The 13,180-nt window shown below is 49.8% G+C and overlaps 1 protein-coding gene across 2 annotated transcripts in view; it reads right to left on the bottom strand.

Annotated features, from left to right (window-relative positions):
• The window catches only part of FBXO10 (F-box protein 10), a 51,300-nt gene that overhangs the window by 17,193 nt on the left and 20,927 nt on the right, over positions 1 to 13,180 (bottom strand). For both annotated transcript variants that reach the window (XM_066256720.1, XM_066256721.1), the window contains exons 3-6: positions 9,486 to 10,319; positions 7,192 to 7,341; positions 4,323 to 4,459; positions 88 to 158 (exon numbers count right to left, since the gene is read on the bottom strand). In XM_066256720.1, the coding sequence (XP_066112817.1) occupies positions 88 to 158; positions 4,323 to 4,459; positions 7,192 to 7,341; positions 9,486 to 10,319 (1,192 nt within the window). The remainder of the gene's footprint in view (positions 1 to 87; positions 159 to 4,322; positions 4,460 to 7,191; positions 7,342 to 9,485; positions 10,320 to 13,180) is intronic.

Here is a 13,180-nt window from a genome sequence, read left to right as displayed (position 1 = left end):
TCAGCAGGAGGCCAGTCTGTTCAGATGAAGAACTGGGGGGTGGGTGCCCACTACATGATGGGCCAGGCCCAAGTGTCCCCGCCCTACCTGTGATGAGGCCTTTGCCATTCTCATTGACCGCTATGCCGGCTGCACGGCCCTTGAAAATGTGGTTCCCGCTAAAATGGAAGAAGAACAAGACAGGTGAGACCAGCCCAATGTCAGGAGTCAAAGACAATGCCCACTCACGGGACTGCCTTCCTCTGTGGGCTTCCCCAGGTGGCGCAAGTCCACAGCAGCATGAAGCGCTTCCCGAAGTCCTAGAAGCCAGGCGTTTAGCAACCTCCAGTTACCACTGACCAAAATCTAAGCCAACAGCTATGCCACAGAAGCACAAGGACTTCTGGGTCTCTGTGGCCTCTTTCCCAGGGGAAGTCTTGGTCATGTCAGAATCCCAAAGACACTGTGTCAAGCTTGTTTGGGAGTGACTGAGTCCAACACCTGACTCAAGACTCTCTGCCTGTACCCAGCCTATGTCCTTCTGTTTGTGTCCAACAGCTACTCATTACTTTATTCACAGATCCACCAAATGACAACATAAGATAAGGACATGCTTTGAAAGAAAAAAACCCCCAGATTTTAGAAAAGGGAGTTTCAAGAACATCAGACCACGTGTATGTGAAGCCGCGGGGGCTGGGTGGGCCACAGATGGAAGATGGAGGAAAACACTCCTGCTCAGAGAAGCACACTGCCCCCACCGCCTCGTAAGCCCCTCCCAAATGACGGCCTCGAAAACAGGCACCTGAGCGTATGGGGGGCCTGCCTTTCTCTCCAGTCTGCACCTTGGTTTCCTGCCTGTAAAAACAAAGCCAGTCACACCCAGATGTTAGCAGAATTGGGTCATCCCTGAAGGACTTGTTTGCTATTTTTACTAACAGGAACATTCAATCTCTTTCCCTACTGGAAGAAGCACCTGCCCCCTCTCTTCAGAGGTGACCTACCCACTTCCCACCAGGTAGTGAGGGATGTAGGAAGAGCCAAATACACATCTGGCCCTTCAGAGCCTGACACAGGGCCTGCTACTGCAAAGAAGTTTTCCCATCTCCCATGGTGGGGTCCAAATGGTGTACTTCCTTAGGGAAAACAGCAAATTATATAGATGCTGGGAAAGGCAGCTGTCGGGTGTCTCCACCATGCATGATGGAGCTGAACGAGTTCCAATCACCTGTCAAAAACATTCCTATTTTCCCTCTCAGACAGATCTGAAGCGTCTGCCTTGATGTGGCTACAGTTTAATCAGCTGATGATTACTGTCGGTTTCCTGAGTTCTGTCAGAGGCGGTCCCTGGCTCAGGGCCTGCCTCACCTCTATTTCTGACAGCTGTACCACGGCAGCAGGTGCACGGCTGGTGTATTTCTAATTCAAATCTCACTTGGAGAAACATGTATGTGTGTGTACACGGGGGGAGGGGGGAAATAAAGATAAAAGAAGTATCAAAAAACTGTTAGGAGAAGAGGACAGATCTTTGTTCCAAGAACCAAGGGTGGGACAGTTACTGCAGAGGAGCCAGTTTGAGCCCTGAGCTTCCTCGCAGCCAAGGCAAAAAGAAAAACACAACAGGTAATATAACTCTCACTGGCAATGATGATGATGATAATAATAACAATGCTGTGGTTGCCTTATCCAGGTCACTGCAGGGATCTCAAAATTCAGCCTGTACCCTCCCATCCCCTGGATCTCTACCTCCATTGCAAAGAAACATCAAGGAAAAAAAGCACAGCTTATTTTCTCAAAGTGACTATGTTTTAAAAACCTTAGACACTGGCCTGACCTGTGGTGGCACAGTGGATAAAGCTTCAACCTGGAATGCTGAGGTGGCCGGTTCAACACCCTGGGCTAGCCCGGTCAAGGCACATATGGGAGTTGATGCTTCCTGCTCCTTCCTCGTTTCTCTTTCTCTCTCTCCTCTTTCTCTCTCCTTCTAAAAATGAATAAATTAAAACAACAACAAAAAACAAAATAAAAAAACTCAGACACTGATCTAATTATAATATTCCTTGCTCAAAACCCTTCAACAATGTCTCAGCACCAATAAGGCCAAGTCCAAACTTCCTAGCATGGTGTAAGGCTGCTATAACAAATAACCAGCAACTCAGTGGTGCTTAAAACACAAATTTATTATCTTCTAGTTTAGGAGGTCAGAAGTCCAAAAGAATCACATAGGGCTAACCCGGTGTCCGCAGACCTGTGCTCCTTCTGGAGGCTCTCGGGGGAATCCTTGCTTGTCCTTCCAGCTCCTAGAGGCCACCATATTGCCTGTGGCCTCATCATTCTGCCCTCTGCTTCTGTTGTCACATTGCCTGCTCTCTGATTCTGATCCTCCTGCCTCTCTCTTCTGAGGTCCCATGTGATGACAGTGGGCCCACCTGGATAATCCAGGATAATCTTTCCATTCCAATGTAAAGATTAAGCCTGTAATTTAATCATCTGCAAAGCCTCTCTGGACATGTAAGGTTCCAAGGCTCAGGTCACAGACATTTTGGAGGGCTGTTATTTTACCTGCCATACTTGGCACCCATTCAAGGTCCTCTGCACTCCAGCATCAACTAGCCTTTGTGGGCTGAGCTACTCAATACGCTAGGGCATCTCATGCACAGATAAGCCATTCTTTATTTTTTGACCATTTTCCGAAGACTTACCCTGAACTTCTCTACCTCTGGGCCCACAATGCCTTTTCCCTGGCCATCAAATCAGATTTACTCTTTAAGCACAACTCAAACACTAGCTCCCCACATGCCTGTCCCTGACTTGGGCCGCGGGGCTCCTTTGGCACCTGCATGAAGACCTAGGAAAGCGCTTGTTGTGCTGAGTCATCCTTCATGGCTCTCGGTGTGGGTGTCTATCTCCAGCACGAGACGGTCAACTCCACAGAACAGAGACTGTTCCTATACACTTTTTATATTACTGTCCCCTCACACAGATAAGACACCTGAGTATGTGTTATGGAAATAACACACATACCTACAAACACATACTCTTGAGGCAACAATGCAACAGGTGGAAAAAGAGCACTATGGCCACTGTTTTTAGAAAGCTGCCTGTAACAGTAAAAAAATAAATGCCTCACAGGACTGGCTCAAAAATTATGGGATATCAAAACAATGGAATGGTCTAAAACTTTCCAAAGTGATTAAATATAAAGACTATGCAACAATAGCAAAAAGTACATATGGACTAATGCAGGGGTAAGGGGAACCTCAGAATATATCTGTTGCACATAAATGGTGGTTATTTTCCTAAAGCACAGACATAACTGTGCAAGTGTTCTGCTCACTCTAGCAGGTCTCCACCACCTTGAGAGAGAAAACCCCGCCTGCCTCAGCCTGGGCTGCGTACGAAGGCCTCCCTCATCCGGATGACGGCTTTCCTCCTATCATCCATTTCCAGCGCTGCATGGCAGAGATGAATGCCACAGGGATATAAAAGGTCATGCTGCAGTGACCACAGCACCCAAGATTTTCTTGGACAGTCCCAATTAAAAATGCTTATGTCAAACCTTTCCTCAAGCCACAGTGGACTGTCTGCTAACCTGAGTCTGTTGTGCTGTGCTGCCTTTGCTAGGACAGTCCACCCCCATCTCCATGAAAGTCCAAGTTTTACTCATACTACAAAGTCCAGCTCCAATGAGAAGCGTTGAATGAGGCCGTCCCCCACCTCCCCGGTCTGAGAGCTGTGCCGTATATATTATATAACGCCAATCATGCATTGGTTGGTATGGCACAAATAGCAGAATGGTTCCCTCCCTTGATATCACTTTGAGAGCATTTATCACGTGTGCCCCACTGACAGCTGGGAGAGCAGATCCTTGGTCCCAGCTGCCGCTGGCCCTCCACCTACAGCTCCCGCCACAGACCGATCCCAGCGTGCTTTCATGCCAAGACCGGATGTAGCCTCTGGATCTTAACACAGCAGCCTAGGTGGCCACTATCAACTGACTGGACTTGAGACCTTTTCTGGGCACGTATGTCTTCCAGACTAGAGCAAGCTCCTAGGGAGGCAGAGCTTGTTGCTTGTTTACCTTTGTTATCGTTATCAGAAGTGCTCAGGAATATCTGCCGAACTGAGAGGCCACACAGTTAACTGGAACAGGACACAGAAACACAAAAGTGGTTGTGATACTGTGGGGTTACAGGTATGGACTCTTCTTTGCTTGGCGTCTGTACAGTTAGTTGTTTTAGCAAACAAAAATGATTTCAAATGGAGGAAAGACAGGAAGCAGAAAAAACGAGATGAGAGAGGAAAGACAGAAGTGAGCAGGACGATCTGGGGACAGTAGTGCATACCTCACAATAGGATTTCCATGATACAAGATATAAATGCCAGCCTCCTTATTTGAAAAGATCTGATTGTTCCGGATGATGCCTTTCCCATTGCCAAGGACAACGATGCCAGAGCGAAGGCCATGGTGGATCTGGTTACACTGCAAGTGAACAGAAGACACCACAGAAGACGGATCAGACTCGCCAGTAAGAAGCAAGGGGGCTCAACCGCTGCCCCCCAGCAGTGCCAGGATGAAGAGAGTGGAGAAAACAACGTCCCTGGGAGACCCAGAGCATACCACCCCGTGCTGGACCCCACTGCTGCCCTGCACGGGTGCGCACACAGCGACCTGCGGGAGAACTGAAGGTAGGTCTTGCTGCCCCGCCTCGTGGGATGCAGTGAGGCGGGCCCTGACTGCCGAGGGCTCCTGCTCTTCATCAGCAAGGCATGCTACTGGAAACTTCTGAGCCTCCAAAGAGACCCCAAACACACAATCACCTGGCTACGGCACACCACCGAGGATCAGGGCAGCCTACCTTTCAGGGAAAAGCAGCACCCCAGTGCACAAGAATGTTGGCTAAGTGTAGTCCCAAAGGGCCACATCCAGGGAAGGGTGAGCTGTTTGGCTTCTAGTGCTCACTTCTTATTCGGGGGTAGGGCTGTGGAAATGTATGGCTCTGAGAGCTTAGCTCTCCCATGGCCATGAGGTCACAGGTGTATGAGCTATAAGGATCCTTGGAGATACTCATTCTACCTCCATACAAAAGGGAAACAGGCCCAAGGTCATGCATTTGTGGCAGAGCGAGAATTTTTTTTTTTGTATTTTTCTGAAGTGAGAGGCGAGAAGGCAGAGACACAGACTCCCGTATGCACCTGACTGGGATCCACCCGGCAAGCCCACAAGGGGGCGATGCTCGGCCCCTCTGGGGAGTTGCTCCATTGCAACCAGAGCCATTCTAGGGCCTGAGGCGGAGGCCGTGGAGCCATCCTCAGCGCCCAGGCCAACTTTGCTCCAATGGAGCCTTGGCTGTGGGAAGGGAAGAGAGAGAGAAAGGAGAGAAAGAAGAGTGGAGAAGTAGTAGATGGGCACTTTTCCTGTGTGCCCTGGCTGGGAATCGAACCCAGGACTTCCACACACTGGGCCAATGCTCTACCACTGAGGTAACCAGCCAGGGCCTTGTGGATGAGCCAGACTTGACACCCAATTTTTTCTGTTTCCAAGTCAGTCAGTTGCTTTTGTACATTTTTAGATTATAATAAATTATAAAATTGTTTCACTCTAATTGTTCATTTATAGCCCTGCATATAATCCCATACTTAAACCAGGAAGTTAGCTATTTCTCTTCCAAAACTTTTTTTTTTTTTTCATTTTTCCGAAGCTGGAAACGGGGAGGCAGTCAGACAGGCTCCCGCATGCGCCCGACTGGGATCCACCCAGCATGCCCACCAGGGGGCGATGCTTTGCCCCTCTGGGGTTCGCTCTGTTGTGTCCAGAGCCATTCTAGCGCCTGAGGCAGAGGCCACAGAGCCATCCCCAGTGCCCGGGCCATCTTTGCTCCAATGGAGCCTCGCTGCGGGAGGGGAAGAGAGAGACAGAGAGGAAGGAGAGGGGGAGGGGTGGAGAAGCAAATGGGCGCCTCTCCTGTGTGCCCTGGCGGGAATCGAACCCGGGACTCCTGCATGCTGGGCTGACGCTCTACCGCTGAGCCAACCGGCCAGGGCCTCTTCCAAAACTATTTCACAGAATAATTCTAGTTTGCTGCAAAGTGTTCCATGCTGCAGACTGTCCTATTCTTACTAACTTCCAAGATTTTCTTGACAGATTTGGCCAACTCACTAGGGCAACCATGGCCTAACAGAAGTCCCTCACAGGCCTGAAAGGCTTTGAGAGAGGTATATGCAATGACATTTCCATCCACCCTTTTGCACAAAGCCAGGACTGAGATGCAACACCTCCGTCCCACCTCCACCTGCCCCCTCCACCCCTGGGAAGGCAAACTCATCTCTCCAGCAACAGTGCCAATAATTTCCTAAGCTGTGACCATGTGTCAAACACCAGCTGCGTGGCAAAAACACACTGAGAGGAAGAGGCTAAAAAAGGACATTGGGTAGGCGTATCTTTTTAAATATAGTTAGGACTTTCCTTTCTGTGCATTTGTGAGGGCAGTTTAGATATAATGGGTTAAGAACATCAACCCTGAGTCAGACTGCCCAGATTTAAATGCTAGCTCTGTCGCTGGTTATGTAATTTGGGGCAAGGTCACTGGTTTCTTTGTGCCTCAATGTCTCATCTATAAAATGGGATAATAATTCTACCCCATAGGGTAGTGTAAGGATTAAGTTATAATTAAGTAAATATATACAAAGTTCTTAGAATAATCTGGCATATGATAAGCACTACATATAAGGGTGGATATTATTTTTCCAAGTCCATAAAAAGTTCGTTACATTTCCCAATTTCTCGAAAACCTGTCTCTTGGGGAAGGCCAAGGCAGAAAAGGGGCTGGTCGCTCATGTCACTGGTGTCACAGGCTAGGATTTTAAGTGGCTTTCCCACTGGTGTAAAATCAAACTCACAATATCCATGACACAAATGATCTTCAGAACTAAATATCCTTTTCATAGTAAAGAATGAACTAACTCGGTGTTTTGTTTCTGATCCATGTTGTCTTTTAGGGCAGACATCATTATCTGCCTATCTGCCAACCAAGCATATCAGGGCCCTGTGAAGTTTCCCTGTGATTGATCCTCTTTCTTACTGACAGGGAGACTGCAGAAGAAAGGGCAGGAACCCCTTGCAAACAGAAAGCAATATAAATCTAAGATGGCAACATTGACTTAAACATCCTCAGAAAAGAGCCATCCTGAAAAGGGCGTGACACAGACAAGTACCAGAATGAGCGGGTTGGACTTCTTCCGGATGTCCACGCCAGCCTCCGCGTTGTGGTAGATGTTGTTGCCAGCGATCAAGCCTCCACCCTCCAAGCGAAGAAAGATGCCGGCTGCCCTGCAGCGGTGAATGTCATTCCTGAGCATGATGATCTAAGCAGAGGAGAGAGAGCCATTTGTTTTCCCGTCACAAAGATTTTTCAAAAAATCACTTGAGTAACACCTGAGTCTTGTCCTTAGTGTCTGGTCTGTGCAGTTCGACCCACAGGTGTGCTTCGGTGTCGCACGCTGGCCACCCTCCAACTTGCACTCACAGGGGCTGAGCCAGCCGTGGGCCCTTCCTAGCTCTGCCTCCTTCACCATCCTCACACCAGTTCTTCAATACAACCTGGGTCGAAGCTTGGTCCTCTGCTCCATATTCACAACTTCTGAGCAGAATAACTGGATGATCGGATGAAAAGGACCTTTAGAGAAGATGGGGTTCAGTGGTCTTCAAACTCGATATGCACTGGGGTGACAGGAAAATTCTCCCTGAGGTCCAAGGGCACAGCTACTCTGGATGGAATCAAGTTCCAGACGTACCACTTCCACGCCCACCTTCGCAGACACTCCCTGCCCAAGAAAGTACTTCGAGGCCGGCTCTCTCCTGCCTTCCCTTTCACTTCGTATGACAAAGGCCTCTCCCTGCCCATTCTGAATCCTTACTTGTGTATTATCCTGGGCTGGAAAAACCACTGACACTCCCAACCAAGGGACAACTGGAAATACTGGCAGAAGGAAGCCTCCTCTATTTTTTTAAAAAATTACTGATTGATTATAGAGAGAAAGGGAGAGAGACAGACAGAAACATCCATCTATTCCTGTATGTGATCTGACTGGGGATCAAACCCATAACCAACGTATCGTGATGATGCTCTAACCACCTGAGCTATCCGGCCAGGGCAGGAAGCCTCCTTTAAGCAAGGTGACATAACTTGCCACACAGCTTATTAAGGGATGTATTATCACTTACACTTTTGTTTTTATATTTCATAACTAAAAATCTAGAACATATTTACAGTTTTAAACAACTGTGTATTAACCATAAAAGTATACATTAGGATAAAAATCCAAGAGCAGTGAAGTAGAATGGTAGTATAAAATTTCAAGAAGTTTTCGGCTTCTACTTAGGATGGAGAAAGTTGGAAAAAGCATTGCTCCCACACTTACAAGAAACAGAGAATATACAAAACCATAACCTTTCTTGAACCCATCAGAGAGCTGAGGTTGCAGGACAACCAACTGGCCTGAAACCTAAGGAAACGGGAGCTTCCAAGGAGAGGAGGTGTGTGTACCTGCTCGTCTGAACAGATGCTATATAAGCTGGGAAGAGTTCAGTTAGAAGCTGTAATGTTTTGTTAAAGGCCACGTGTGAACTAGTGTGAGTAGAGACACCGAGTGTAGCTACACCATTCACCTCTCCATGGACCTCACTAGGAGCTCCGGGAGAAAGACCGGAGGCAGGGCAAGAGATGGGGACAGTTGCTCTCATGGTGGTTTGCGGTTTAAGGACAGCAGCCACCGTGGGAAAAGCAGTAAGCTCCTTCTAGGTTTTTCTCTCCTAACTTTCCCATAGAACAAGCCTGCCATTCTCCAGGAAGGGAACAGGGAGAAAACAAAAAACCTTTACCGCTATGGGAGGTGGGTGGAAATGGTCTTGAGCCCAGATCATTAGAACCCCCGCTGGTGTTGGGGTGAGGCAGGACCACTGAGAAGGACCTGTTCCTGAGGTTCCTGTCCCCCGGACACAACAGCTACCTAAGACCAATGATGAATCAGGACACAGGAGAGACCCTACCACCGTGCCACCAGGCTGGCCAGCACAGAGCCCGGATGACAGCAGTCTGCTGCTGGAGGGCCGGCAGCATGGAGAGAGAGACAGACCACTCTGAGGAGCAGGAGCAGCGGGAAGACCACTGGAGGAGAGAAGCCCACTGGCAAGCCAGCACAAGGGAATGCTAGGAACAAGAAGCCTGAAGTACACTGAGGATTTTCATAGCCACGACAAACGGGGCTTCTCGTCTATCAAAAATCATGTTTCCGCCCTGGTGAGACAGCTTCATTGGTTAGAGCATCGTCCCGATACACAAAGGTTGTGGGTTCAATCCCCGGTCAGTGTACATACAGAAAAAGATTGATGTTTCTCTTTCTCCCTTCCTCCGTCCCTCCCTCTCTTTCTAAAATCAACAACAAAAAAGTCATGTTCCTGGTGGCTCAGTGAGGCCTCGTGGCTCTGAATGTAAGCCTTATGACAGCACCTTGCTATTATGTATACACCGCACTGCGTAAGTCAGGTTCCGGAAGACGTTTCCCTCCATCTTGGCTCGGCCGTAGGAGCAAACGAAGACACCTCCCTTCCCGTCCCGGAAGAGGCACTTGCGGATGAGGCAGCCCTGCACGGAGCTGGCCAATGCCATGGCCTCCTTGTCCTTCTGCAGCTCCTGCTGCAGTGAGTTCAGCACTAGGCAGCTAGGTAGCTGAATGGATGCTCCTGGCAGAGGCGGGCCCAGAAAGGAGCCCCCCAGGACAGGGCGCGGGCCCTGCACCCGGTATGACAGTCTATATGTGAGCTGGTCCTCATCCTCATCTTCACCGCTGGGACTCAGACCTCCATCACTGCTCTCTGGGGTCTGGGTGACCCTTTCTCCATCACTGCCCACCTCTGCCTCCTGTGAGCTAGCCTTGGAGCCTGGCTTTGGGGAGCTAGAGGCTGGGCTGGTAGGGCTCTGGCTGCCCTCAATGACAATGTCACAGGTCCTTGGGCTCCAGGCCTGGTCCCTGCTCTCCAGGTCCAGGGATATTAAAGAGTCAGAGTCCTCTGTGGGGAGCACACTGGGAGAGGACTTAATAAGCCCTAGGAGGTACTTGTAGGCCCAGTTCTTGTCTGCAGATGGGTGGCCCTCAACAGTCACAGAGTTGTTTTCGCTGCCCACGAATTCACAGTTTTCCAGGACACACAGGGGCACATTGTGCAAGAAGACATGAGTGTTTTTGAAGGTGCAAAACTTCACTTGGCAGGTGCCTGGGCCATGGACCTGGATGTGCCCATTTTCAAAGTTGCAGTTGTCAAACTGGACATGACCTGATGTGGTCTGAGGAATGAAAAAGAGAAAGTGAAGACAACAGGAATAGAGCTGTTTAGCTAGTCAGTACTCTCCTAGATTTTAAGGAAGGCAGAGCACAGAGAGCCATTTGTCCTCCTGATCATGTCCCCTTCCCCACTAGGGCATGTGTCAGCTGTCGCAAGAGGAACCTGGGAGCTGCTCCACATTGGAGGAACAAGAGAGTTGCCTGCCCTTCCCTCCTTCCAATCCTAAAGAGATGGGAACAAGAGTGGAAAAGGACAATGGTAGAAGTGTCCATTCTGTAGCAGTGCCCTTCCTACAAACCACAGATCTCAAGTAAAGTCTCCTAACACTCAAGAAATGGCTAGTGAGACCTGACCAGGTGGTGGCACAGTGGATAGAGCGTCAGACTGGGATGTGGAAGGACCCAGGTTCTAGACCCCGAGTTCTAGACCCCGAGGTCGCCAGCTTGAGTGCGGGCTCATCTGGCTTGAGCAAAAAGCTCACCAGCTTAGACCCAAGGTCACTGGCTCCAGCAAGGGGTTACTCGGTCTGCTGAAGGCCCGCAGTCAAGGAACATATGAGAAAGCAATCAATGAACAACTAAGAAGTCACAACGTGCAACAAAAAACTAATGATTGATGCTTCTCATTTCTCTCCGTTCCTGTCTGTCTGTCTCTATCTCTCCCTCTGTAAAAAAAAAAAAAAAAAAAAAGAAATGGCTAGTGAGGATAAAACTGGGAGAAGAAAGTGGGGAAGGAGAAGCTGAAGGAGCGGGGGGCGGGGGATACCGGATGAAACGGAATGGACACATGTTAACTCTGGAGGTGAGCCAGGAGAGAGTCGCTCGGATGATGAGAGATGTCTGAATCTGTACCAACACAGGAAGTGGCTGGGAGGTGAGCCCAACTTTACCAAGACCTCGAAGGCTGAGGGAATCCCAACTCCAAGTCTGGGTTCTATAAAGAATATGTCAAATCATGGCATTTCTCTCGGTCTCACCTTTTCAAATTCTTCCCCTTTGTTCGCACCTGCTCTCGGCCCTGCAGGTGTGTGCCCACCCCCGAGCCTGCTGCCCAGCACCAACCACAGAGCACCCAGCTTGGTGTCCAGACTCAGGTCAGAGCCAGCCTGAGGGATGACCGGGAAAGGGCAGGCCAAGAGGGCCTGAGCCCTGCCCGGGTGGAGGCAGCCGTGGGGAGGGTCAGCCACAGGTGCCGGGAAAGAGTCCAGTCTGTATGGCAACTGGAACATGTCAGACACAGCAAGAGACAGCAGGTCCTGCAGAGGGGGAGGGGTCTGCTGCCATCGCTGGACAACGGTGAGCTGTGGGCAAGAGCACAGACTCAAGTGCTGCACGGGACAGCTTTGCTTCTTTCAAGTGTGTTACCTTGGACAAATGACGTCACCTCTCTAAGCTGCAGTTTGTGTGCAACACGGGGCTTACTAGTTAACAAAGCACAAGGCACAGAGCCAGGCACAAAGTTAGCTATTATTATCTGGGGTCAGGTCTGCAAAGAGCAGAGGGTCCCTTGGGGTAGGACAGGGAAGTGCAAAATAGACCCCACAGCACAACCCACCTAAGCGCCTCAGCTCTGGGCCTGACTGAGAGGCATGGCTGCTCTAATTCCTGAAAAAGAACCGTTTCTGGATTTTGCACCAAATTCCATCAGACGGACATGAACCATAAATGAGGGAGTGTTTTGTGATCTCATAGAGTGATCCAGAGAGATCCACCCCTTGAACAATTCTTATCTAGCAGTGACCTCCCTTGAGAGCTTGTTCCAGAATTTAATTCACCTTAACCTCTCAGTTCTTCCCTATGCCTGACCTATACTGCTCACAAAAATTAGGGGAGGCCCTGGCTGGTTGGCTCAGTGGTAGAGCGTCGGCCTGGCGTGCAGAGGTCCCGGGTTCGATTCCCGGCCAGGGCACACAGGAGAGGCGCCCATCTGCCTCTCCACCCCTCCCCCTCTCCTTCCTCTCTGTCTCTCTCTTCCCCTCCCGCAGCCAAGGCTCCATTGGAGCAAAGATGGCCCGGGCGCTGGGGATGGCTCCTTGGCCTCTGCCCCAGGCGCTAGAGTGGCTCTGGTCGCAGCAGAGTGACGCCCTGGAGGGGCAGAGTGTCGCCCCCTGGTGGGCGTGCCGGGTGGATCCCGGTCGGGCGCATGCGGGAGTCTGTCTGACTCTCCCCGTTTCTAGCTTCAGAAAAATACACACACACACACACAAAAAAAAAAATTAGGGGATATTTTATAGCTTCATATTCATTTTGAAATACCCCCTAATTTTTGTGAGCAGTATAATTTCCTCTTGCTGTGTGTGATTAAGTCCATTTCCTCTTACTGGGCTTCTCTGTAAACACCAGCTCTCTAGAGATGCAGAGTCATTGCTGGGTTCTCCTTAGAAGTCACTGAGAACGGTGAAATCACCCTGGCCCGTGCATTTTTCAGGCAAGGTCATCCTGGCCCCTAGCTCCGGTTTTAGTGGAAAGACAATCAGGGACTAAGCACTAACAGATGCTAAGCACCAGGCCAGACGGTGGGCCGGGCTACAAAAAAGTCTAAGGCCAGGTTCCATCCCTGGTTGATCCACGGCTACACTTCTCAGGGGGAAGTGGAGGTTAAAATGAACATAGTACTCTAAGGATAAATGTATGAGATGTGAACAGTGTGGAAACCAACCCTTCGTGGTCTGCAGAGCAGCACAAGAAGAGTTCATCAGTCCTTCGGAAACACTCTAGGACTAAAAAGGAGGGAATTCAGCATAATATAATTCCCAAAGTGCCCAGAATCAGAAGGCCTGCATTTGAGGTCCCCTCACTAATGATCCACTCGAGGGAGTGGCTGAGCATCTCTGAGCTTTGGTTCCCCTCACCTGCAAACAGG

Source organism: Saccopteryx bilineata, chromosome 2 (assembly GCF_036850765.1).
Source record: "Saccopteryx bilineata isolate mSacBil1 chromosome 2, mSacBil1_pri_phased_curated, whole genome shotgun sequence".
In the NCBI taxonomy this organism is placed as follows: Eukaryota; Metazoa; Chordata; class Mammalia; order Chiroptera; family Emballonuridae; genus Saccopteryx; species Saccopteryx bilineata.
The sequence above is the reverse complement of the archived record's forward strand: the minus strand, read 5'-3'. Positions and strand labels throughout refer to the sequence as shown.